At 48.6% G+C, this 27769-nt stretch overlaps 1 protein-coding gene across 2 annotated transcripts; it reads right to left on the bottom strand.

Annotated features, from left to right (window-relative positions):
* Positions 1-560: 560 nt before the first annotated feature.
* Positions 561-26906, bottom strand: USP33 (ubiquitin specific peptidase 33). Of its 2 annotated transcripts, none has more exons than XM_077278283.1 (24): positions 26719-26906; positions 21719-21822; positions 20432-20485; positions 20299-20361; positions 17967-18101; positions 17781-17880; positions 15893-15962; positions 15573-15686; positions 15249-15327; positions 13535-13949; positions 13329-13457; positions 13139-13251; positions 12279-12451; positions 12118-12188; positions 11669-11702; positions 11345-11390; positions 10651-10831; positions 9183-9309; positions 7970-8139; positions 7558-7639; positions 5878-5986; positions 3972-4074; positions 3599-3667; positions 561-928 (listed from the first exon to the last, which is right to left on the bottom strand). In XM_077278283.1, the coding sequence occupies exons 2-24, from the start codon at positions 21797-21799 to the stop codon at positions 771-773; spliced, it is 2676 nt and encodes an 891-aa protein (XP_077134398.1). In that variant the 5' UTR covers positions 21800-21822; positions 26719-26906; the 3' UTR covers positions 561-770. The 2 variants fall into 2 exon arrangements, with proteins under 2 accessions (XP_077134398.1, XP_077134397.1); XM_077278282.1 differs by lacking the exon at positions 26719-26906 and adding an exon at positions 26675-26710.
* Positions 26907-27769: the final 863 nt, after the last annotated feature.

Genomic DNA, 27769 nt, shown 5'->3' with positions numbered 1-27769 from the left:
AATAAAAGCATTTTCTTCATTCTTTCACGTCGGGGCATGCCGTGCACCGGATACATACAAAATCAAAAATAAAAGCCACCAAGTCACTGGCCATACCTTCATATGGGATCACAGGGCCCCCCTAAAACGTGAGATTTGTCATTAATCCTGGCATCAATTCAGAACTATATAGAAAAATACTATTTAAAAAGGGGGGAAACGACATATCACGGAATTGAAAAAGGTGCTTTTGTTATTTGCATTCCAAGAAAATGTGCATCGACTTAAATAATAGTAAAAAATATATATATATAAGGGGTAGGGGGTCCCCAAAATCTGTCTTTACACGCACACACGACATTCCCAGCTAACTAGTAGGTTAGGCCCTGACAACATGGGGGGCATGGATGGATAGCGCTCACATAATCAGGGAGCACAAGGCATGGCGGACTCACATGCACGGCCTCAGCGACCCCCCCGGCAGCCTCAGCGGCCCCCCGGTAGCCTCAGCGGCCCCCCGGTAGCCTCAGCGGCCCCCCGGTAGCCTCGGGTTATTATTTACAAGTCGGCGGGATTAAAAGGAAAATTAAAAAGAATTAGTTTAATTCATTTACATAGGTCATCTGAGGAAAAAAAAAGTTAAGGGTTTGACCCTCGCTCTCTTAGAAAACATAAATAGGACACTTAAAAATCTTACAGCCAAAATAATAATAAAGGGTGAAGTAATGCAACAGTAGAAACCAAGAAATGCAGAAATCGGCGACCCCGCTGACGGAGCACTAAGAAGCAGATTATACATTCCGAGTCTCCACCTCAATCTTCTCCTCCGAGGGTCCGGCTTCAGATTCGGTGACTGGGACAGTTTGTCTTATGGTAATCTCGGGACCGCCGCCATAGATGGAGTGGAGGAAATGCCAGGTTTCTTCTGATATCTGCCCAGAATCCGCTCCTGGAAATAACAAATTCAAGAAATGCCGACTATGAGATCACATCTAGAGAGGCTAAATGCCAACAGACATGACCCCAAACGACTGTACAACTGTACAAACGGTGTACAACTAATGCAAAATGTATACAGTGACACGTAAAAGATGAAGATGAAATGATCTATAAGGCCTAAAGTTACAGATGACACATTTCTTTTGTATTTTGGACAAAAAAAAAAATTTTTTTCATCTTTTACATTTTAAAAATTACAAAAAGGAAAATAGGCTGATATTAAAGTTTGGACTCCCTTGGAGATTTGTGTGCTCAGATAAGGTCTGACACTTTGGTCAAAGTTAATTAGCCTGTTTGGGGTTATGACTTGTTCACTATCATCGCTAGGAAAGGCCAGGGGATGCAAATTTCCCAGCTTTATAATAAACCCAGCCTCCTCTAACCTTGTGCCAAAAACCAGCAGCCATGGGTTCTTCTAAGAAGCTGCTTAGCACTCTGAAAATTAATATGGTGGAGGCCCACAAATCAGGAGAAGACTATAAGAAGATGGCAAAGCGTTTTCAAGTTGCCCTTTCTTCATTCCGAAATGTAATTAATAAATGGCAGTTAACAGAAACAGTGGAGGTCAAGATAAGGTCTGGAAGACAAAGAAAAATTTCAGTGAGAGCTGCTCGTAGGATTGGTAGGGAGGCAAAACATAACCTCCGCTTGCCAGCAAAAGACATTCAGAAAGATTTATCAGATTCTGGAGTTGTGGTACATTGTTCTACTGTTCAGAGACACCTGCACAAATATGGCCTTCATGGAAAAGTCATCAGAAGAAAACCTCTCCTGCATCCTCACCATAAAATTCAGGGTCAGAAGTATCCTAAAGAACAGCTAAACAGGCCTGACGCATTTTGTAAATAAGTCCCGTGGACCGATGAGGTTAAAATAGATCTCTGTGGCCACAATGATCAAAGGTATGTGTGGAGAAAAAAGGCAAAGAATTTCAGGAAAAGAACATCTCGCCGACCATTAAGCATGGAGGTGGATTGATCATGCTTTGGGGTTCTGTTGCAGTCAATGGCACATGGAGCATTTCATGGGTAGAGGGAACAATGTATTCAATGACCTTTCAACAAATTCTGGATGCAAACATAAAACCATCTGTAAAACAGCTGAAGGTGAAAAGAGGAAGAGGATGGCTGCTACACATGGAGAATGATCCTAAACACATCACAATCCACAATAGACGACCTCAATGGGCGCAAGCTGAAGGTTTTACAATGGCCCTCACAGTCCCCTGACCTGAACATCATTGATAATTTGTGACTAGACCTCAAAATAGCAGAGGAGGTAAGACGCCTCAGGAGTCTTACAGAACTGGAGGAATTCTCCAAGGAAGAATAGAGAAAAATCCCTCAGACAAGAACTGAAAAACTCTTGTCTAGCTACAAAAAGTGTTTGCAAGCTGTGATACTTTCAAAAGGGGGCGTACTAGGTACTAACCATGCAGGGTGAACAAAGTTTTGCATATCCCCATTTTCCTTTTTGTAATTTTTAAAATGCTAAAGATGACACTCCAATTTTTTTTGCCTAAAAGACAAAGGAAATGTGTGATCTGTAATTTTAGGCCTTTTAGATCATTTCATCTTCAACCAGTTTAACTGTTCACAATAACAGTAATTTTGACCAGGGGTGCACAGACTTTTACATGTCCCTGAACATATCTAAAAAATATAAAAACCAAGTAATAAAAGCGCAGCTCATACAAGCTCTTTGTCACAGTGCTGCACTGACGCCGCCATATCGCTGGATGCAGCCGTCTGCTCTCCTCCGATGCTGCAGATGTCTCCGCATGTAGCATAAAACGGTGCGTGGGTCGGGCCCAGAGTGCAGCCATGACACTGGGCCAAACCGAATCAGGAGCACCCTGCGTCCCCCCACCACCCCAGCATGAAGAAGGCCGAGAGCCCCTGAAAATACGTCATAAGATAAAACAGCCCTGTGGTGAAATGTGTGTGTATATATCTATATGTGTGTAGTGACATATGTCTAGGGTTATATGTGTGACTAGTGATAATGTAACATCTGTCCTGAAGGCACGTTGCACCTAGGTGTTAATAGGTACTTCCTTGGGACTAGTAGAAATTGTGTCTCCATATCTCACCAGGTCCAGCTAGGGCCAAGAAGAAAGGTAACATTTGGCACCTCCTAGGTCTTGGAGGGGAGATGTTAATTGTGGCCTGAGGGTATCTATTCCTGAGAACCTTTTCACAAGTGTCTCAAGAGAAAAATAACATATTCATTAGTAGCGCGGCCGTGGCCAATCAACAAGCCAGCAATTATGATATTAATCTGAGGGGCCGGTCTAGAAACCTGACCTCCAGACCAAAGTTATAAATTTAGGCTGCAGACAGAGAATGGTGTTCACGTGATGGGGGCAGCCTGAGAAGCTGGTGTGGTCCAATTTACATCGTCCTACCCTCAGGGAGCAGAAAGCAACTACCAGTTAGATAATTTCTGTAAGTTTCTCCTCTTTATTTTATACTGTTTGAGAGCAGGCACGTGACGAATAAGTGACACCACGGAGTAGGGATCTGTGACAAGCCCCATTACAGAAGACATCCTCCTGACAGGGGATTTGGGACCTCAAGACTTTTCCTTTAAGAACAATCATCAATAAGACGTTGCTCACCTTGCTTCAGACTGATATGTCCGCACTTCGCGACTGCGATTTTGGAATTATCAATTGCACCCGGAGGATCTGAAAAATCCAATAAAAAAAATAATAATGTAGAATTCAGCAAAATATTACATGTCCTGATGTCGTCTGACATTGCCCCGCCACTGCGCAGCATTACATCGCCTTACCCACCCCCCCCCCGGGCGAATGCGGCAAACCAGCTGCGCCCCTGCACGTGGCCCGAATGATCTCCACTGCGTGACGAGTTCTGCAATAATCGATCGTGTTCACCAAAATAAATTTATTTTATAGGAAAAAAAAATAAAATATATATATATATATTTTTTTTTCTTCACAGCGAGACGTCCCGTCTTCTGACACTTACCAACGTCCTTGCCCTTTACGAAGCCTTCCCACTCCCGGAACCAGTGCATGCCGATGCAGTAAATAACCGCCAGAGAGTCCTCTTCTTGGAAAGCTTTATTTAGCTGTGGAAACACAGACATTAAGCTCTTAGTGGATTACTGAGGCCAGAGAGCGTCCATTAGAGCGCGCGGTGCTGTCAGAAGTGTAATTACAGGGTGTTGTTTAGCTGGAGACCGTCACACCGTGTACGAGCGGATTACACAGATATCACAGACGCGCCATCACCCCCCCGGCTCTCAGCACTTCAATCACGCAGCCTAAGCCCCCCGGAGCTGGGACTGATTGATCTAAAATCCTGCAGAGGAAATTAAGAACATCTCCGGACTATGTGCAAAACCGCCAGACTGACGGGACACTGGTGAAAGAGCAGCACTGCCCTCCTGTCTGAGAAGGTGTACGCGCCAAGTGACAGCAGGAAGGACGATCACGGCCTGTACTGCCCCCTGTGGCCCCAGGGATGTGATTCAGGAGCTGGTCTTCATGATATCACCCTCCGTCAACAATCGCAGCCTGTTGCGGTCAGATCTAAACTGCAGGAAAGGGGCCACACAGGAGCTTTTCTTCATGTTATCACCATCCCTTGTTAGCTTTACCCCTGTGCAGCCTTCAGTGACCCCAGTAAAGTAGTGAAGAAGCTTTTTTTCCTGTTATCACCACTTCCAGACCGCAGCTTGCTACTGTCATGTCTCCCGTGGCCCCTGGGGGGTAGTAGGAACATGGTGGCCCCTGGGGGGTAGTGGGAACATGAACGCCTTTTCTATCTTTACAGTCACAGCTTTCTACTGGCTTCTCCTGGTGTACAGCTAGTGATCCAAGGGTGTGAGAAGAACTTTTCTCCATGTTACCCCCCCCCCCCCCCGTCTTAATAACCATGTCTTCTCCTGTATCACCTTTAGTGACCTTAGGAATGGGGGGAGAAGTAAAAAACAACTTATCTTCGTGTTAAGGTACCGTCACATTAAGCGACGCTGCAGCGATAGCGACAACGATGCCGATCGCTGCAGCGTCGCTGTTTGATCGCTGGAGAGCTGTCACACAGACCGCTCTCCAGCGACCAACGATGCCGAGGTCCCCGGGTAACCAGGGTAAACATCGGGTTGCTAAGCGCAGGGCCGCGCTTAGTAACCCGATGTTTACCCTGGTTACCAGCGTAAAAGTAAAAAAAACAAACAGTACATACTCACCCAGCGTCCCCCAGCGTCTGCTTCCTGACACTGACTGAGCTCCGGCCCTAACAGCACAGCGGCTTTCACTTTCACTTTAGGGCCGGCGCTCAGTCAGTGTCAGGAAGCAGACGCTGGGGGAGGTATGACGCTGGGTGAGTATGTACTGTTTGTTTTTTTTACTTTTACGCTGGTAACCAGGGTAAACATCGGGTTACTAAGCGCGGCCCTGCGCTTGGTAACCCGATGTTTACCCTGGTTACAAGTGTAAAACATCGCTGGTATCGTTGCTTTTGGTGTCAAACACAACGATACACGGCGATCGGACGACCAAATAAAGTTCTGGACTTTATTCAGCGACCAGCGACATCACAGCAGGATCCTGATCGCTGCTGCGTGTCAAACTAAACGATATCGCTAGCGAGGACGCTGCAACGTCACGGATCGCTAGCGATATCGTTTAGTGTGACGGTACCTTTAGTGACTAATCACAGCAGGTTACTGACATATTGTTCCCCAAGTAGAACCAGAGATCCCTGAGGGTTATACAGGAACTTTTCTTCATGGTATCATCCCCAAAACAAATCCAAACCTGTTCTGCCAACCACATCCCTGTATGTTTAGCAAATTGTGCGGGCCGCCAGGGCTCACTGTCAGTAATTTGCAGGAAATAAATGACCATAAAATAGAAGTTCTGTTTACCCGAATGAAAGTCTCCAATTCCATTTTTCGCCTTTTTTCAATCTTCTCTAGTTCGGTCTGACAAGTGTGACATACATAAAGATGGTTTACAGCTGGGCCCCCTCCGAATCTTCACGTGCAAGGCAGAAGGGACCAGTATAAAAAACAAAACAATAACATAAGCACTGGTATGTTAAAAAAAAAGTTTTATAATTGAAAAATAATGCACAGAAATCGCGATACAAGAACCAGACACAAAGAATACATCATGTACTTTTTAGGTCTGAGTCAGTGGCGATTAATTTAACACCCTAATAAAGGTCCATGCGCCGATTTTTTCATATCAAGTCGCACTGAATGCCTGTGACCAGTAGAGGGAGCTTTACACGCCAATGCAGTAAAGGGAATATAGGGGCCGTGATGGCGACAGGGCATCAATATCAGACCAATAGGGGACCACCACCGGCACTCCGGCCCCCATCAGTCAGCTCCCGCCAGAGGAGCACAGCGCTGGACACAGCAATGGCTGTTCACGGTACTGAAACTCCCATCATCCGGAGCCCCTGCGTGCATCATTACTCGCCATTCAGGAGGTTGGGGAAGTCGTGTGGATATGGCAGAAATGTGAGATGGAAATTGCCCTTTCTGCCGGCCATACAAATGCGTCAGATGAATCGCAGAGTGTCGCAGGATTGGCAGAGACTTTCCCACGCCACTGACTACATTTTGGCAGCCATCACTCGCTTAAAATATGATAATACGAGTTGAAAAAGTCAAATTGTTCAATGTCAGCCGGCTTTTATCTCCTGTGTATATCCGGCTCCAATCCCTGAAAATCTTCTGCCCGTGAAATCCGAGAATAATGAGAAGCAGCAAACCGGAGGCGGCATAATCACATCTAATCCATTCACGTCAGAACAAAGGTACGAGCCCCGCGCCGAGGGAGCAAACTGCGCAAAAAGAACGTGCCCGAAATGCAGCTCCCTACTGCAAGATAACGGGGGGAAATCGCTGCGCCAGAGGGTCCCGAATCAAAAATCCCATAGGAAATACAAGGTTATCTTGTAATTCTCCACCTGCTGCAGCCAGCGCAGAGGGGAGAGGCACCTGCTGCAGCCAGCGCAGAGGGGAGAGGCACCTGCTGCAGCCAGCGCAGAGGGGAGAGGCACCTGCTGCAGCCAGCGCAGAGGGGAGAGGCACCTGCTGCAGCCAGCGCAGAGGGGAGAGGCACCTGCTGCAGCCAGCGCAGAGGGGAGAGGCACCTGCTGCAGCCAGCGCAGAGGGGAGAGGCACCTGCTGCAGCCAGCGCAGAGGGGAGAGGCACCTGCTGCAGCCAGCGCAGAGGGGAGAGGCACCTGCTGCAGCCAGCGCAGAGGGGAGAGGCACCTGCTGCAGCCAGCGCAGAGGGGAGAGGCACCTGCTGCAGCCAGCGCAGAGGGGAGAGGCACCTGCTGCAGCCAGTGCAGAGGGAAGAGGCACCTGCTGCAGCCAGTGCAGAGGGGAGAGGTTCCTGCTGCAGCCAGCTAGAACAAGGAGAAGGGGGGGGAGGGGGAATGGCTGTTCTGGGAGATACAGAAAAAGCAAAAAAAGAAAATTTAGGAAGAAAGTGCTGGGATTTATTTGTGTGCATTTTCTATGTCTCAGATTTGAGGTGCTGTTGGAAAACAACTGCCTTACATCAAAGTGGTAGACAACACAAACCTGCCATATAAATAATCCCATATGTTCTGCGGCAGCATCACAACGAGGTCTTCAATGAGTCCGGCCTTTCGCGGAGGAACACCTGCAAATCACACAAACGATTAGGTGGGAGTCACGACTGACACTGACTACAGTGGCGGCATTGTCACGCTGCGACCATAATGTACTGGTGAGTTAGTGCCGCCTGCAGTGGTCGCATGATATGGGCATTAGCTGCATGGTCGGCCTCATACAGCAGCCGCAGAGCCGCAGGGTGGGAAAAAAAAACCTACAGGGCTGGTCTCATGGCCACATAACATCAGTGACAGACGAGCCACATGGAAGCCTCCAGCATCTGCAGATCCACGAAGATTAAAGAAGCAGTAAAACACAAAGCAATATTCCAACGATACAAATGGTGCACAGAACGTACCGCCGTGCACGCAGAGGAAGTCGTTATTGGATATGGGCCCCGGTTCTGCAAAACTCTTAAACTTATTGAGCCACTGGCGAGAGATGTAGAACTGCAGGAGGCTGGGCTCCGTCAGGTTCAGCAGACTCGTCACCCGTCTCCGCTCCTTCTGAGCATCTTCACTGGATTTTCTGGGTGAAAAAGTAGAAAAACAAAAAGATTTCTGAGCTGTAAATCCTCGAGTGCGCAGCTCTACCCGCATGTACAACACTGATCACTAACCCGCGGCTCTCCAGTTCTGGAAAACTACAACTCCCAGCAAGGGGAAAAGTTGGAGGGTCACACACTGGAGCGCCCGCACCCACTGGAGCCCCCGCACACACTGGAGCCCCCCGCACACACTGGAGCCCCCCGCACACACTGGAGCCCCCCGCACACACTGGAGCCCCCCGCACACACTGGAGCCCCCCGCACACACTGGAGCCCCCCGCACAATCAGTTTGACATTTTCCAACTTCCCATCTCTTGTCCCGAGTCAGTACATGACGACTTTACACAATTATTTTTTTTTTTTTAAGTTCTGTCCCATTTTGGAGATTTTGCAGGACCAGGCTGTCCTTGTATTTTCTGGGCTGCCTATATTGCGGCCACTGCTGTGGTCCTTGCAGCAGTAGCTGTGATTGTCACCTATAGATCTGGCCAATTTCTCGGACATTGCAGTTGTTCTGCCGTCTCCTGCACTTCTATTACCGTATTTCGGACATATTTGGGGAGTTTTCTTATTCCCTTTACCAAACATTAAGATCAGGTCCCGTGACTCGGGACAAGGTAGGAGTCAGGGCAGGTTCAGACGGGACTGAATAAGCTGCAGATTCTGTTGTGGATTTTGGAGCAGATTTTTCCATATAATTTGAGGGACTGAAATCTTGGTGACAATAAGCGAAAAAAAAACCAAAAAAAAAAACCTTGACCTGTGATGATTTTAAACCTGCAAAAATCAATGTCCGGGCAGTATTCACACATGGACTCAGTAACAAACTACGCTATTCTCCCGGTCACTACGATTATGCCGATACCAAACATGTAAAGCTCATTAAAGTGGTGGGGAAAAAAATTGAGGGAGACACCGCTGCGTCCACCAGGCAACCAGGAAAGGGTGTAATATCGAGAGCAGCAAGAATCAGACAATCCGGACTGTTAGGGAATGAAACCTCAGGATGCAGGAGAGCGCTACCTGTAGAAGAGCACGTACGCCTCCGCGTTCTGCACCGTGGCCTCCGACACTTCCGTGACACTTTGGTCATCAAATTCGTACCAGAGATTGTTCAGATTGTTGCGACAATAAGCTATGTAGTGTCCGCCTGGATGATAAAGGGTTAATCAGAATTATAAACGCAGCTCCGCAGCATCAGCATGTATTCATAATGCATCAGAGAGAAAACGAGAAACATTACTGATATAATACACTGATGGGGCTGGTGTATTCCATCCGTCCCCATCCCCCGCTGCATTACATCCGTCCCCATCCTCCACTGTATTACACCCGACCCCATCCCTCACTGCATTCCATCCATCCCCCGCTGTATTACACCCGACCCCCTCCCCCACTGCATTCCATCCATCCCCACTGTATTACACCGGACCCCATTCCCCGCTGTATTACACCCTACCCCATCCCTCGCCGTAATACATACACCCCCATCCCCCGCCGTATTACTTCTGGCCTGGCCCCATCCATCCCAGGTGTATTACATCAGCAGCCCCCTCTGCCACCCTCCCCAACCCCCAGTGTACTAGGTTCGGCTCAATCCCCCCTCCCCTGGTGTATTACATTCATACCTGTCGTCCCTCCCAGTGTGTTACATCTATATCCCCTCCACCCAATGTATTACGTGCGTCCCCACACACCACCCCCTCCCCCCTCCAAACCTCCCTACTGGCGTACTACATCCAGCTCTGTCCCCACCAGCATATTATATCCGGCTCTGTTCCCCCCGCCCCCGTGTATTACATCCGTCCCCCCCAGTGTATTACGTCCAGCTACGTCCCCACCGGTTTATTACATCTGGCCCTGTCCCCCCGCCCCAGTCTATTACATCCAGCTCCGTCCCCACCCTCTCCCCCAGTATAGCACATCCGTCCCTGTCCCCCCCCGCCCCCGTGTATTACATCCGTCCCCCCCAGTGTATTACGTCCTGCTACGTCCCCACCGGTTTATTACATCCGGCCCTGTCCCCCCGCCCCCGTATATTACATCCAGCTCCGTCCCCACCCTCTCCCCCAGTATAGCACATCCGTCCCTGTCCCCCCTCCCCCCGCCCCCGTGTATTACATCCGTCCCCCCCCCAGTGTATTACGTCCTGCTACATCCCCACCGGTTTATTACATCCGGCCCTGTCCCCCCGCCCCAGTCTATTACATCCAGCTCCGTCCCCACCCTCTCCCCCAGTATAGCACATCCGTCCCTGTCCCCCCTCCCCCCGCCCCCGTGTATTACATCCGTCCCCCCCCAGTGTATTACGTCCTGCTACATCCCCACCGGTTTATTACATCCGGCCCTGTCCCCCCGCCCCAGTCTATTACATCCAGCTCCGTCCCCACCCTCTCCCCCAGTATAGCACTTCCGGCCCCAGCCCCACCTGCACTGAGAATCACACATTCGCTGCTTGGTCGTTGCTGCGGAGGTGACCACAGATACTCACTGCTGGCCGTGCCGTGGTGGCAGATGACAGACAAGAGGTCGTAGGTGACGATCTGATTGGGACTCTCCTTTGCGAGGAACGGCTGCAGGTCCAGACCCTCCAGCGGGAATGACACGTGGGTCCCGATTTTGGTGGAGAACATGAGCTCATGTCTGAACCTCTTCAGGTGAATGCTCAGGATCTGCAAAAGATGGATATTAATGACGGAGTCAAGAGGTAACCGCCCCTATATTCAGGAGGGGACGCGCTGCCGGCCCCCGTGCATGCTGGGAATTATTGGCAACCGCTGGGAAAAACCTTGTAAGGTCACGCCCACATGTCACTCAAGGAGGTTTTGCTTTTTCTTGATTTTTCCTGTTCATCACTTTCTTACTTTTTCTATGCCAGGTGAGGGCTTGTTCACTGCAGGGCAAGCTGTAGTTTTACGTCCGGTCCCCCCCAGTTGATGGCTAATTAAATCAGCCATCAAGTGTGGGGAAAGATGTGAGCTCAGGGCTGGACGCATCAAAGGCAGGGACGATGGCGTAAATATGTGTCATCGGTCGTGAAGGGGTTAAACTGCTGTGATCGGCGCCCACTCCTATTGCAGCCATTACAATTGCATCCTCTTATATAACAACTCCAGAGCTCGTTCCATACCGAAAATGTATGGGGGATGTAGCCAGCAGGTTGTTGTAAGGCCTGAAGAACCTACCTCGGGAAACTTCTGCACTTTGCAAAACTTGACGCCATTACGTAACCTGGAAAGGATTAAAATGAGAAAAATCGATTACATTGTATGGAATAAGTACAATTGCGGAAATCACGCGTTTTGGTTTTCTAGATTATTAAAAAAATGAGGATCCAGCAGCTCGAAACGCGTGAGAATTTGTAATATATAAAATCCCTCTGTGCCGTCCACATCCCCGATGTGGCAGATGGAATATTATAGGGACCATGCCCCTTAGAGTACGGTAAATTATATTAAAGTTTTGGATACAGAATAGTTTTAAAAATGTAGGAAAAAGACAATACTCACTTTTTGCATTTCTCACAGCTGTACATGTTGTCACCTGCACAAGATGGATTCAATATTATCAGTTATCATTTACTACCATAAACTATTTCTCTCCAAGAAGAAGATCAATGCAAGTAACCATGTCGTCTTCTCCCCCCAAAAAATAAAAATAATGTCAGATTTGCCCCCACTAAACATGGCGCCAGTGTTCACAGTCCGCTGGAGACGGTTTCACATATTAGTTTCTTTGGTACACGAGCCATCCATGCAGACAGATCACAGATACATTACAACCAATGTGTCTTTACAGGTTTTTGTAGATTTATCATCTTTTTTGCAGATGAACACACAACAAACTTGTTTTGAAAAAAAATATAATGTGTGAAACCCAGCTTTATACTGGATTTTCTGAATAGTTTAATAGGAAAATCACATGTGAAATCAGCGGCTAACAGAACAGCGTAACTCACCTTTAAGTTCGTCCCTGGCAAAGAAAGCTGCAAGGCAATCCTGCAGGGTGACGGTGGGACCCCAAAACCAACTGAGGAGGGTACACGAAAGAGCAAGTTAGATATGATCGGATGCAAAGCAGTTAAGACTCTGGCAAGAGACCAGCGACTGCCATCCGCACCTCTTAAAATATTCCAGGAAGAAAGCGATCCATCCCTGAGGAGCATACGCCTCGCCGCAGGAGCCTGCCTTCACTAAAGACGTCTGATGGCTGGACGAGTGCAGCTTCGCCAGATCTTCCTTCCCTGGGATCGGAAGGGAAAGGTCCTGAAAAGTTTCCAACGTTACAGAGATCTAAAAAAAATAAATACAAAAATAATATCGTAGAAATTCAGAAAAATGTGTTTAGAAAAAAAGAAATCTGATTAGGAATAAAAACACGTTTGGCATCGCCACGTCCATAAAAGCCAGATCAAAATATAAAATTATGTAACCTATAAGCTAAATGCTGAAAAGGGGGGGAAAAAAAAAAGGTGAAACCCCAGAATTTCTATTTGGTACCATTTTGGGGAGGTGCAGTGACCAATGAAAAACAGGTCCACAATGGCGACAAAGAAAAAAAAGGTTGCAAGTACTAAAAGTGGGAAAAGCAGTAAGTAGTTATCGCTGTAATTGTACGGAACTGAAGATTCATGCTTCCAGGCTATTTTAACAGCAAAAATTAAAAAAACAAACAAAAAAAAAAAAAAAAAGTGGTGGAATTGCATTTTTCTTCTCCCAGTACATTATACAATACAAATAATGAAATCATTCACAATTACATCTCATCTTGCAAATAGGCCCTCAAAGCTTTGTGGATGAAAAAACAAACAAAAAAGTTAGGAGAAAAAAAAACAAAACAAACAAAAGTACAAAAAGAAATAGAAAAGCCCGGTCATTATAGGGGCAAGCCTGGGGTTACAGGGTGTCGGGGATGGTTTTGGGACGGGAAGTTATGACGTAGTTAATCCCTGACAGTTCTGGTTCTCAAGCACGACTCACCCGATCACACGTCAGACACTGCACCGAGCTCACAATGGTGCCGTCAAACACATCCGATATCACACTGCGATACTTCTTCTGCCGCTTCTTCTTGGGAAAGCAAACTGTGGGGGCTGAGAAGAGACGATGACGGCTCAGATCACCGGTGAACGTAAATCCAAGCATTGCTGAGGAGGAAACCTATGGATACCTTTTTTATGGCTTGTCCAAAGAGATCCAGATTTCGGGGGGCTGCTTGACACGTGAGTGGCAGAGCTGTCACCGAGCAGGGGAGTCTGAGAGGCGGACAGGTCATTCATGATGACTTCTGTGGCGTAGTCTACAACACAGGACATGACACTAAGTCCCCACATCGTGCGTCTGACGGCGGGGCTCAGACTGCGGCCCATCACTTACCCGGTATCCGACTCTGGATCTGGACCTTGACGGTTCCTTGGGAGGAATATTCATTGCCCTCCGCCAGGCTCTCCAGGTTCTTCTCCAGATCTTGCAGGCAGTTGTTCTGGTTTACATGGTTACAGTTCTTCTTTTCTTTCTGCCAGGACTTCACCGCCTCCTGCTCCTTTTGATCCTCCTGGATTAGCATGGCCGATTCGGACAGTTCCTCAGATAGCTTCCGACTCTCGTTTTCCGTGTGATCGCTGCTGGATCCGGACTCGCAGGACTGGAAGTCATTGTCTGATTGGTTCTTCTCTTCTTCCATGATTTCTGCCAAGATCCCGGGCTGAGGATCCTCTTCTGCCTCGAACATTTGCTCTTTGAGCTCTTCATGTAAAATGTCCATCAGGCAACGCAGGAATTCCTGGGCATCCTGCAAGGGTACAGAGGGAGAGGTTTTTTCTATAACACTATGTAACACAATTTTTGTTCCTGGCTTCCAAGTGTAATATTTCAACTGCTTATGTTTAAAGACTATGGAAAAACGACTTCATTCAGCAAGAACTGATTTTATGACCACAGGGCAGAAAAACTTTGTATATATTGTGTCAAAAAAAAAAAGGAAATTACACTGTAACAAATTTTTATATATTTTTTGTTCCTGGATCAAAAGTGTGTTTTCCTAACCCATTATGCCTAAAACAAATGGAAAATAGTTGTTGTTCCCCAAAAACTTTGCTTCTGTGATCAGGACAATGACATTTTGAAATGTGTCTGTTTTCGGGAAAATTCTCCATTCGTATTGAATACTGAGGAGTCTTCATTGTCCTGATCACAGAAGCAAAGTTTTTGTGGAACAACAACTATTTTCTATTTGTTTTAGGCATAACGGGTTAGGAAAACACACTTTGGACCCAGGAACAAAAAATAAATGAAAATTTGTTACATAGTGTAATTTATAGATGGCTGAAACAGACATTGACAGGTGGTCCGTCATTTAAATTCTCCCTTCCCATTTGCAAGTGAAGCGATTTACTAGTCATATAATCAAAGAGCCAAGCATCAATTCGCTGAAGGTGTCAGAGAAAGTTCTGAGACAGCAGACCACGGTCACACAGCACCAGTCCCAAGACACCAGCCAGTCTCTGAGGACCTTCACACAGCACCAGTCCCAAGACACCAGCCAGTCTCTGAGGACCTTCCCACCGTCACACAGCACCAGTCCCAAGACACCAGCCAGTCTCTGAGGACCTTCCCACCGTCACACAGCACCAGTCCCGAGACACCAGCCAGTCTCTGAGGACCTTCCCACCGTCACACAGCACCAGTCCCAAGACACCAGCCAGTCTCTGAGGACCTTCTCACCGTCACACAGCACCAGTCCCAAGACACCAGCCAGTCTCTGAGGACCTTCCCACCGTCACACAGCACCAGTCCCAAGACAGCAGCCAGTCTCTGCGGACCTTCCCACCGTCACACAGCACCAGTCCCAAGACACCAGCCAGTCTCTGAGGACCTTCCCACCATCACACAGCACAAGTCCCAAGACACCAGCCAGTCTCTGAGGACCTTCCCACCGTCACACAGCACCAGTCCCAAGACACCAGCCAGTCTCTGAGGACCTTCCCACCATCAAACAGCACAAGTCCCGAGACAGCAGACAGTTTCTAAGGACCTTCCCACCATCACACAGCACCGGTCCTGATAGACGCCACAGGTGAAGGAGTCTTACCTGCTGGGAGTAGCCACGGAAGGTCGGGTTTACTGTTTTTATGCCTTGGAACAGATTAGTAGGTATGACAGAGCCGGGCCTGGGGAGAACAGGGAGAAGGACAGAAGACCAGGACAGGGATCTGTTAGAGGATTAACCCGACCGTTAAGAAAACAAGTTCACATTTCAGATACTGAAGCGACACAATCCAACAACTCTGTTCACTACGGAGGTCACAAAAACGGTGTCTACAGTGAAAAGACCGGAACATGGGTGAGGTTAAAGGGTAGGAGACAGAAGGGGAACATGCTCATCTTGTGTCACGGGGGAGATACTCGGACCTACCGGTTCTTGTGCCAGATCTCAGACATCAGCCTCTGGTAGCTTTTACACAGAGCAGGCTTCTTGTCTGTACGAGCAAGTCCCCCACAGTCCAGGAAGAAAAGCGTCAGCGGGGGGCTGGGGAAAAGGAGAGGACAGAATCTGCTTGGTATTTGTGAGTGGAATGTAGGACAGAGGGTCAATAATAAAGCGGGGTTCTGCCGCACCTAAACATTAGTCTGGCGCTCAAATTAGTGATAATTAGGCCATGATCACGTGGGCGGTGACGGACTTCAGGTAGATGGTGTAGTTGCCCGCACATACGTACACAGCAGCGAGCTTACCAGTTGGACAGCGCCTGCAGAGCCGCATTCATGTAACACGTGTTTCCGATGTTCTTCAGTCCGGTGAGACCTACACATTATAAATAATGCAATCAGCCAATCAATAGCACGACAGGCACCAGAGTAATACACCGTCTGTGCCAAGACGGGGCACAACCGGACAAGATATGCACCACAGAGGTTTCCTAAGTAAATGGTGGGAATACACCTTAAAAAGGTGAGCGTTTGGTGGTCCGCCGCTGCTCCAGACCCCCGACATGCACAGCTAAGAGGAGAAGTGACTAAGCAGCTCCCCATGAGAACAAAGGATTGGGCCAGCTGAAATCCAACAGCCTGATCCTCATCATCTGCAACATCGACCATAAGTGGAGAGCCAGCTCTTCCCTATACAGTGGCTTGCGAAAGTATTCACCCCCTCGGCATTTTACCCATTTTGTTACATTACAGCCTGTGTGTAAATATTTCTGTAATCCAATTTGTATGTGAATCATCAGCACTAAACAGTCCAAGTTGGTGAAGTGAGAAAAATATAGGCATACATTAAATTTATGGGATCAAAGAACTAAAAATTGCCATGTGTATATGTAGTCACCCCTTTTACTATGAAGCCTTTAAAAATTTCTGGTGCAAGTAACTCCCTTCATAAGTCCCAAGCTTAGTGACCGGACGTCCCCCTGTGTGCAATCTAAGTGTCACATGTCTGTCGGTTTATAAACTTTACCTTTTATGAAAGGCCACAGAGGTTGCAGCACCACTAACAAGAGGCATCACTAACCTAACACCACCACAAAGACCATGGAGATCTCCAAACACCACCATGAAGACTGAGGATATCTCTAAACAACACCAGGAAGATCGAGGAGATCTCCAAACAACACCATGAATACCAAAGAGATCTCCAGCCAACACCACCAAGACCAAGGAGATCTCCAGCCAACACCATGAAGACCAAGGAGATCTCCAGCCAACACCATGAAGACCAAGGAGATCACCAGCCAACACCATGAAGGCCAAGGAGATCTTCAAACAACACCATGAAGACCAAAGAGATCTCCAAACAACACCACCAAGACCAAGGAGATCTCCAGACAACACCATGAAGACCAAGGAGATCTCTCAACAACACCATGAAGACCAAGGAGATCTCCGATCAACACCATGAAGACCAAGGAGATCTCCAGACAACACCATGAAGACCACGGAGATCTACAGACAACATGAAGACCAAGGAGATCTTCAAACAAGTCAGGGACAAAGTTATTGAGAAGAGCAAGGCATAGACACACACGGAAGCTGGAGCGGGTAGGGGTGGACAGAGAAGCCAGAAAGGGGGGGGGGGGCTGAGGAGAGGGAGAGGGAGAGAGAGAAGCCAGAGCAAGGGGGGAGAGACAGAGAAGCCGGAGCAGGGGAGGGGGAGAGGATTAGAGAAGCTGGAGCAGGGAGGACAGAAAAGCCAGAGGGGGGGGGGGGGCGGCGGCGGAGGGTCAGAGAAGCTGGAGTGGGGGGGGGGGGGGGGGGGTTGAGGGACAGAGAAGCCAGAGCGTGGGGAGGAGACACGGAAGTCGGGGCAGGGTGGACAAAAGCCGGAGCACAGCAAAGCGGTGTAGAACAGCATCTTATTTCATCCCCTGACCAGGCGTCATGTTGCTGGATTCACGTTAATCAGTCCCAAAAATTTCAGATTCGCCTAAATACAACATTAAGGGGAAATTTGTAACAAATTTGATTCGTTCATCACTAGGGAATACAATGTATCGCCAGGGAATAGCGCCCCCTTGTGGTAGAAATACAGTGGGCCCCTAACATTTGGCCGTGTGGACCGCCCTATGGCACAGCACTGGCCACGTATCTGGGACCCCCGTTACGTGTTGTGGGGGGTCGTGCACACCTCGGCTCTTCAGCTCGTCTTCTTCCAGTTCGATGTCCAGGTTCTCATATATCACAGCCGGCGGCGTCTTCAGAGTCAGATTCGACGTCATCCTTGATTCCTTTGGGATAAATCAGACTTTTACTACAGATCCTGCCTACACGACGGCTCCGCTTCCCCATCTTGGCCTTTCTCGGCAGCTCGTACCTGCGCAGGGCCGCTCTCCTGGGGTTTGGCGTTAGACGGGGCGCTCAGCTTCCGCTCCAGGAACACTTCTTTACTGCAGGTGTAGCACCAGACCCGCAGCGTGGTGAGGTTCACAGTGAGGCAATGTTTGGTGTCCTATATGAAGGGGTTAATAACAACATACAGCAGATTACTAGCCAAGCTTCTGACAACAGCGCCACCCTGGTGCATAGGCTGCGTCTGGTACTGCAGCTAGGCCCCGATCTAATGAATACTGCAATACTGATAGCAGCCAATGGACATTAGTGGCACTCTGTAGGCACAAAGTAAAAAAAGAATTAGGAAGAAGAAAAACAACAACTTGTTTTACTTAAAGGGATAATAGGTGTAAAAAATGACTAGCAGATAATCATTGGCGGGTCCGTGAATCACTACTGAGGTCACTGGAGAAGCTTTTTATTGCCTTTTCTAATCAGGGAATTCTCAGTTAAATGGATCTGCAGTAAAGGAAGGAGATAACTTATAAATCAGTGGGGTCCGACCGTCGGGACCCGGAGAACGGGACCCGGAGAACGGGACCCGGAGAACGGAACCAGGAGAACGGGACCAGGAGAACGGGACCAAGAGAACGGGACCAGGAGAACGGGACCAGGAGAACGGGACCAGGAGAACGGGACCAGGAGAACGGGACCAGGAGAACGGGACCCGGAGAACGGGACCCGGAGAACGGGACCCGGAGAACGGGACCCGGAGAACGGGACCAGGAGAACGGGACCAGGAGAACGGGACCAGGAGAACGGGACCAGGAGAACGGGACCAGGAGAACGGGACCAGGAGAACGGGACCAGGAGAACGGGACCAGGAGAACGGGACCAGGAGAACGGGACCCTTCTATCCATGTTAGATTGTAGCAGAGACGCAAGTCATCCAGTGTAAGGGCAATGGCACCAAATACTAATGAAATGGAAACTTCTGACTTTACAGTAAGTAATAAAATGCCTTAAAACCTTCTCTCTCTCTCATTACTCTGGCATTTGGCAAATATTAATCATTATTGTAACCCGAATTGTCCTAAAGCGGGAAAGGTTTATTCTGATGAGATGTGAGATATTGAGAAAAACCTGCAGATGTGTCTTTATACATCGTGGATGGAAGCTGTATATATAATCACACAATAGTCAGGGGCTGGAGATCTCCTCCTTAATAACAACCGTTCGAGATCCCCGAAGAGCAGATTGCATCACCGCACGTGCAAAGCACGGGAGAAATATCAGCACGGTTCCTCAGACGACGCTGCCCGACCTGCGCTTGTCTGCTCTGCGAGCGCCGACTTCCACACTTTGTGGGAACAATGATTACAGAGAATCGCTACCAGTTATAGAAACGTACAGGGAGAAGACGACCGGGAAAGCTGGATGACATCCAAGATGGCCACCCGCACACGTCCCAGCTTTTCCAGGCTCCTGAACATCAGATCCATTTATGCTGTGATCTCATATCACTGCACATGATCAGGGGGACGTTGCACTGCACATTTGTTGCGATGCAGACAGTACAATCCGCAGGTAAATGTTGCAGATATCAGATCCTCAGTGTCGGGCGATTTATGCTGCACATTTTCTCTGCAGTAGGTTGATGAAGTTTTGTGAAATCTCGTCCTCAATGCTTATGCAGGATGGGAAATCCACCCCAAATCCGCATTTAATGTTCTATATACACAGATAAATCGACTGATCCCGTCAGTTTCTCGGGACTAACCGGCCATCTATTTAGCTGATCAATAGGGGAGTCATAAATTGCCGGTTAGATATCGGTGCACCATGGACAGTGGTGAAAACCCCAATTAAATCTTTTAGGAATACAAAGCGGATTACAATCCTTAGGCTACGTTCACATTTGCGTTGTGCGGCGCAGCGTCGGCGACGCAACGCACAACGCATGCAAAACGCAGCGTTTTGTGATGCATGCTTTCATTTTTTGCATGATTTTTGGCGCAGAAAAAACTATCATGCAGCGTCCTCTGCGCCCTGACAGTTGCGCCAAAATGACGCATGTGTCACAAAACGCAAGACAACGCATGTCCATGCGCCCCCCATGTTAAATATAGGGGCGCATGACGCATGCGTCGCCGACGCTGCGCCGCACAACGCTAATGTGAACGTAGCCTTAGCTAGAACGAGGCGTCTGATTATTACCAAGGAAGGCATCCAGTGGGTGCAGGTCCCCATATGCCCACGTGATGGCGCCAGCACTATATAATCACCGCCACGGTGTGCACGGTGCAGTCACCTAAATCTCAGATTCCACCTCCTGCCACGGGCGCTGCGCCAGGTAAAGATTCAGCATCACTGACCTGAGAATGAGTAGTGCTGTGGTCCACGTGCGACTCTCCGCAGCCGATATAGGAGCAGCCATTCTACAGAGAGAGCGAGAGTTACCGGACGGCAGGGAACGGCACCGGAGAACCCATGAAGAAGCCGGCTTACCTCTAAACAAGCCCAGAGGTTTGGTCCCTTGACTTTGCAGTCTTGGCAGATCCCCTGCACAGGATAACAAGGGAACAGAGCATTATAGGAGGATATTCCTGAAGTTACTACTACCCCACAGCTGGACGTATCCGCTGCACCCGAGGAGCAGACATCACCCAGCACTGCAGCCAAGAAATGCAAAAATCGCACATCTTGCAGTTTCCAGTTAAGCACAGAAATATTAATGGTTGATGGGACTGGAATAAGATTTCTGAGCAGGAAATGAAGAAAGAACTTTCTGGGAATGTGAACGTATGGGAAAGCCCGCTGCTCCAGAGTGCTGGCAGTAAATGGGCACCTGCTGTGAGAGGGATGAAAGCCCAGGGACTATGGTCAGACCTCCGAGGCACACGGCCATCTCCTGGCCTAAAATTGCCCCCAGCCAGAACAATAATATCAGCTAATCATAATCAACTGAGCTAATAAAAGATGGCGCCCAATAAGTGCCCACTGGGAAGCCAAAGCGCAGGTGCAAAACTAGTGCCCATACAGAATCGAAGTGGTGTAAGCACTATCCATCACTGACTGCCCCAATAGTCTGTGCCAAGTTTGGGGTCACAAAGCATCTCGAGGCCCATCTGCTGCCCACGAAGCATCTCAAGGTCCATCTACTGCCCACAAAGCATCTCGAGCCCCACCTACTGCCCACGAAGCATCTCGAGGCCCATCTACTGCCCACGAAGCATCTCGAGGCCCATCTACTGCCCACAAAGCATCTCAAGGCCCATCTACTGCCCACGAAGCATCTCAAGGCCCATCTACTGCCCACGAACCATCCCGAGCCCCATCTACTGCCCATGAAGCATCCCGAGCCCCATCTACTGCCCATGAAGCATCTCAAGCCCCAACTACTGCCCATGAAGTATCGAGTCCCATCTACTGCCCACATTTCTGCCGCAGTTCTTTTAATGGTTCTGACCCGATCCAGTGCCCACAAAGTCAAGAGCCCACCTGGTAATTACAGCCTTGTCCAGTGCCCACATTTCAGCCACAGCACTAATAATGGTCATCACCTACCAGTGTCCCCATAGTAGCTGCGGCTATGATCTACAGCTCTAGGGCCCTTTCTGCCCATTATGACCAGTCTATAGCAGAATACCATGCCAGATACAGCAGGGCACCAGGGACGGCCGTCACATCAGACCAGGTGACGAGTGGTCTGACCGGCACGGTGCCGGTGTACAGAGGTTCTCCTGTACAGGTTTATGACTACTCTTGCATTTTGTAGGAACGTTAGCGACTCACGTGAGATTTCTGAATCAGCTCTTCTTTGGTCACCTCGCCCACAGACTCTAGATGGGGGCAGTCACATGCCAAGGAGGACATTGTAAAGTCCGAAGCCTCTTGCTCTGTAAAATAAAAAAAATAAAAAATCATCTATACTGTGATGCCAGAAACGAGAGCAGGAGGTAACGGAGCACAGGCCCTGTATCACAGCAGACACAGCTCCCCCCGCCCAGGCCCAACAGAGACCACCCGCGGGATACGAGTCCGTTTCACAAACAACCCCATTAATATCATAGAAGTAGCAGCGCTGCAGACAATCACACACACACCGACGTATAACACGGGGTACGAGAGAGGAATTACATCCAACGTGGAAGTCAGCGAGCACAGGGCGGCCGTGTATCCGTCAGCGCCTCGCCGGCAGCTAATAAATAATGTATAGGGCTGGAGGCGAGATAATGTATCGACCCCCTATACTGTGACGTGTAAGCGGAACGCGCGGATGCACAGAACATTCCGGATTCTCCGCGCACAGAGACCCTTACACAGGGCGGCCGCTTACTACAAGTCATAGGCAGGTGATGGGGGCACAGAAAACATCACAGAACGTCCCATTATATCCACATGTGGCATTTCTTGCAACATTTTCATTTCTAAGCACAGGTATCCCGGCCGGGGGGAGAGCGGCCATGTCCGGTCCTGACCGACAGTGAACGTGAACCTTACGAAATTCATTTAGGGCAAATCAATGCGTTCTGAATAAAATGAAGCGATGAAAAGTGGCATGAAAAGGCGTTTATTACAAAGTCTCTCCAGAGTCCAAAATAAACGGAGAGAAGGGGTTAAAAATAACAAAAGAAGAAAAATGTCCAGCTCCACCAAATCCATGAAGATAAAATTTCTTTATTCACAAACTTGTAACAGAGGGCACAAACTTCAGCACAAACCATGTGGGTGTGAATCTCACCGCGTTTCTGGAGACTAAGCTCCCTTAATCATAATTGTCACCAGTTTGTGCCCTCTATGTTACAAGTTTGTGAATAAAGAAATGTTATCTTCACGGATTCGGTGGAGCTGGACATTTTTCTTCTTTTGGACTTTACACGTTTGGACACAGCGGGTCCGTGCTCCCGAAGCTCAACTAATGCATCACGGGTGAGCTGGTTTATTTTTCTTTTCGTTAAAAATATTAACGTACATTATTACGCCGCCTTCACCGCTGCCCCCAATCCTCTGCATCAGACTTTGGTTTTTCCTGCGATGAAGCCACTGATTGGTCTCGACTAGTCATGTGGGGGGAGGGGAGGGACAATGTATGTCATGACGAACGTCACCTCCCCCATCAATAGATGACGACAAATCACCGACCGCAGAACCAAAAAGGACAAGATGTAAGAACCAAAGACCAATCGGAGGTAGGGGAGCGAAACACGCGAGTATAATGTATTTTACCATTTCATCCCCTTCCCAATCATCAAAAGCAGCCAACAGAACAGATGCTGCCCCCAATTGCCATATTAGAGTCAAACCAAAATATTGTGAATTAAAAAAAGAGATCACATCCAGCCTATATTACTGGGAGAGACACAGATCTCACATCCAGCCTATATTACTGGGAGAGACACAGACCTCACATCCAGCCTATATTACTGGGAGAGACACACAGAGCTCACATCCAGCCTATATTACTGGGAGAGACACACAGACCTCACATCCAGCCTATATTACTGGGAGAGACACACAGAGCTCACATCCAGCCTATATTACTGGGAGAGACACACAGACCTCACATCCAGCCTATATTACTGGGAGAGACACACAGACCTCACATCCAGCCTATATTACTGGGAGAGACACACATAGCTCACATCCAGCCTATATTACTGGGAGAGACACACAGACCTCACATCCAGCCTATATTACTGGGAGAGACACAGACCTCACATCCAGCCTATATTACTGGGAGAGACACAGAGACCTCACATCCAGCCTATATTACTGGGAGAGACACACAGACCTCACATCCAGCATATAGTACTAGGAGAGACACACAGACCTCACATCCAGCCTATATTACAGGGAGAGACACGCAAACCTCACATCCAGCCTATATTACTGGGAGAGACACACAGACCTCACATCCAGCCTATATTACTGGGAGAGACACACAGACCTCACATCCAGCCTATATTACTGGGAGAGACACACAGACCTCACATCCAGCCTATATTACTGGGAGAGACACACAGAGCTCACATCCAGCCTATATTACTGGGAGAGACACACAGAGCTCACATCCAGTCTATATTACTGGGAGAGACACACAGAGCTCACATCCAGCCTATATTACTGGGAGAGACACACAGACCTCACATCCAGCCTATATTACTGGGAGAGACACACAGACCTCACATCCAGCCAATATTACTGGGAGAGACACACAGACCTCACATCCAGCCTATATTACTGGGAGAGACACACATACCTCACATCCAGCCTATATTACTAGGAGAGACACACAGACCTCACATCCAGCCTATATTACTAGGAGAGACACACAGAGCTCACATCCAGCCTATATTACTGGGAGAGACACACAGACCTCACATCCAGCCTATATTACTGGGAGAGACACACAAACCTCACATCCAACCTATATTACTCGGAGAGACACACAGACCTCACATCCAGCCAATATTACTGGGAGAGACACACAGACCTCACATCCAGCCTATATTACTGGGAGAGACACACATACCTCACATCCAGCCTATATTACTAGGAGAGACACACAGACCTCACATCCAGCCTATATTACTAGGAGAGACACACAGAGCTCACATCCAGCCTATATTACTGGGAGAGACACACAGACCTCACATCCAGCCTATATTACTGGGAGAGACACACAAACCTCACATCCAACCTATATTACTCGGAGAGACACACAGACCTCACATCCAGCCAATATTACTGGGAGAGACACACAGACCTCACATCCAGCCTATATTACTGGGAGAGACACACATACCTCACATCCAGCCTATATTACTAGGAGAGACACACAGACCTCACATCCAGCCTATATTACTAGGAGAGACACACAGAGCTCACATCCAGCCTATATTACTGGGAGAGACACACAGACCTCACATCCAGCCTATATTACTGGGAGAGACACACAAACCTCACATCCAACCTATATTACTCGGAGAGACACACAGACCTCACATCCAGCCAATATTACTGGGAGAGACACACAGACCTCACATCCAGCCTATATTACTGGGGGAGACACACAGACCTCACATTCAGTCTGTATTACTGGGAGAGACACACAGAGCTCACATCCAACCTATATTACTGGGAGAGACACACGGAGCTCACATCCAGCCTATATTACTGGGAGAGACACAGAGACCTCACATCCAGCCTGTATTACTGGGAGAGACACACAGACCCCACATCCAGCCTATATTACTGGGAGAGACACAGAGACCTCACATCCAGCCTATATTACTGGTAGAGACACACAGACCCCACATCCAGCCTAGATTACTGGGAGAGACACACAGAGCTCACATCCAGCCTATATTACTGGGAGAGACACACAGACCTCACATCCAGCCTATATTACTGGGAGAGACACACAGACCTCACATCCAGCCTATATTACTGGGAGAGACACACAGACCTCACATCCAGCCTATATTACTGGGAGAGACACACAGACCTCACATCCAGCCTATATTACTGGGAGAGACACACAGAGCTCACATCCAGCCTATATTACTGGGAGAGACACACAGAGCTCACATCCAGCCTATATTACTGGGAGAGACACACAGAGCTCACATCCAGCCTATATTACTGGGAGTGACACACAGACCTCACATCCAGCCTATATTACTGGTAGAGACACACAGACCCCACATCCAGCCTAGATTACTGGGAGAGACACACAGAGCTCACATCCAGCCTATATTACTGGTAGAGACACACAGACCTCACATCCAGCCTATATTACTGGTAGAGACACACAGAGCTCACATGCAGCCTATATTACTGGGAGACACACAAACGTCACATCCAGCCTATATTACTGGGAGAGACACACAGAGATCAATATATATTTCAAAAAATCCCATGCCCACTATGAGACACCCACAGAGACGGACGTGCGGTGCATCTTTCCAGAGAACACTATGTCTATTTATCTTGCGGATTCGCTCTGTCTCTGCAGGATAAATGTCCCCCGTACAATGTATGGGACGTGGTGATTCCGCACGGTTCAGTGATCACATGCGGAATCACCTGCGTTCAATAGCGGCAGCACTCTGGATGGACATGCTCTGCGGCCCAAGAGCTGCCGGTAGCTGACCGTAGGCACCTGCCCTCATAGCTTCTTCTCCAGTCACATTTTACCCTTCATGTAACGCTGCCACCCAGTGGCCAAAACATCATGAAAAATACACAGCAGGGAAATCACGAAACTGTCACCTTGTAACAACCGACGAGGGAGAAACAGAAGCAAAAATATCTACAGCGAGAGCAGGGGGCATATAGTATCCATACGTAGCCAGGACACAGTGTATACAATGTATATAGCCCTGCACAGACTGCGGTGTATACAGTATATAGAGGACACATGGGGCGCAGTATATACACCCCCATTACACTGTATACAGCTGTGCGTGTACATCTCCTCCGCCTGTACAGACTGCAGGGGGGGGGAAAAAAAAAAATATATATATATATATATATATATATATATATATGTGTGTGTGTGTGTGTGTGTGTGTGTGTGTGTGTGTGTGTGTGTGTGTGTGTGTGTGTGTGTGTGTGTGTGTGTGTGTGTGTGTGTGTGTGTGACATATGGGAGGTGCAGCACACACACCTATCACTACACACCCATTACACAGCTGCAGACACATCTCCTCCGCCTGTACAGACTGCAGACTACGGTATATATACCTGACATACGGGGTCGCCTCCTGCCCGCCCCGGGCCCCGCTCACCTGCTCCGGCTCCGGTCTCCGCTGTCTGTGGCCCCGGGGCCGCGGCTCTATGCCTCCTTTCGTCTCGGTGTCTGCGGCTTCCGGGGCTGGGCTAAGTCACAGCGACACCTGGCGGCCGCCTGAAGGCCTATACTGAACAGTCACAGCGCCATCTGACGGCCGGTCACAATACTGCATGAGGCAGCGCTACCTTGTGTCCAGCCGCAGTATTGCATTTAGCAGACACAGCGCCACCTTGTGGCCTTCCGCAGCACTGCATGATCAATACAGTTTCAGGTACATAAAACGCTCCTTTTTGTTGAATTTTTAGGCCAGGTGAAGTGATTGAAAAAAGGCAAAAAAAAACGCTGCGGTTTTTCCTGCGGATTTTTCGCGGTTTTTATTGCAGATTCCTCTGCGGGTTTTCACCTGCAGTTTTCTATTGGAGCAGGTGTAAACCTGCAGCGGAATCCACACAAAGAATTGACATGCTGCGGAATGTAAACCGCTGCGTTTCCGCGCGGTTTTTTCCGCAGCATGTGCACTGCGGTTTTCGTTTCCCATAGGTTTACATTATACTGTAAACACATGGGCAACCGCTGCGGATCCGCCGCAAAATCTGCAGCGTGTGCACATAGCCTAAGCAAATAACTGCTATATATAATTAAGTGCTCTTCTGGCCTCCTGCTTCCAGACTCCTGTGTATTCCTGCTTCTCTCTCTAGACTCCTTTGTCCACTTCCTCCTCCTTGAGACTAATCTGTCCTCCTCTATTATTATTATGCTTTTGCTTATACAGCGCTATCTTATTCCGCAACATTTTACACACATTATCATCACTGTCCCCATTGGGGCTCACAATCTACATTCCCTATCAGTATGTCTTTGGAATGTGGGAGGAAACAGGAGAACCCGGAGGAAACCCAGGCAAACACGGGGAGAACATACAAACTCCTTGCAGATGTTGTCCTTGATGGGATTTGAACCCAGGATTCAAGTGCTGCAAGTCTGCAATGTTAACCACTGAGCCACCGTGCTGTCCTCCTCCCTCTAGACTCTTCTGTCCTCCTCCC

The sequence above is a fragment of the Ranitomeya variabilis genome, chromosome 8 (assembly GCF_051348905.1).
Source record: "Ranitomeya variabilis isolate aRanVar5 chromosome 8, aRanVar5.hap1, whole genome shotgun sequence".
NCBI classification, from domain to species: Eukaryota; Metazoa; Chordata; class Amphibia; order Anura; family Dendrobatidae; genus Ranitomeya; species Ranitomeya variabilis.
Note: the sequence above shows the minus strand (reverse complement) of the source record. Positions and strands in the feature narration are given on the sequence as shown.

Excerpts from the sequence above, each read along its gene's own strand:
- USP33 (XM_077278282.1), bottom strand. Across the intron at positions 13,252-13,328 it reads TTGGACAAGCCATAAAAAAG|CCCCCACAGTTTGCTTTCCC; the intron begins GTATCCATAGGT and ends GTCTCTTCTCAG. Across the intron at positions 3,668-3,971 it reads CGTAAAGGGCAAGGACGTTG|ATCCTCCGGGTGCAATTGAT; the intron begins GTAAGTGTCAGA and ends TGGATTTTTCAG.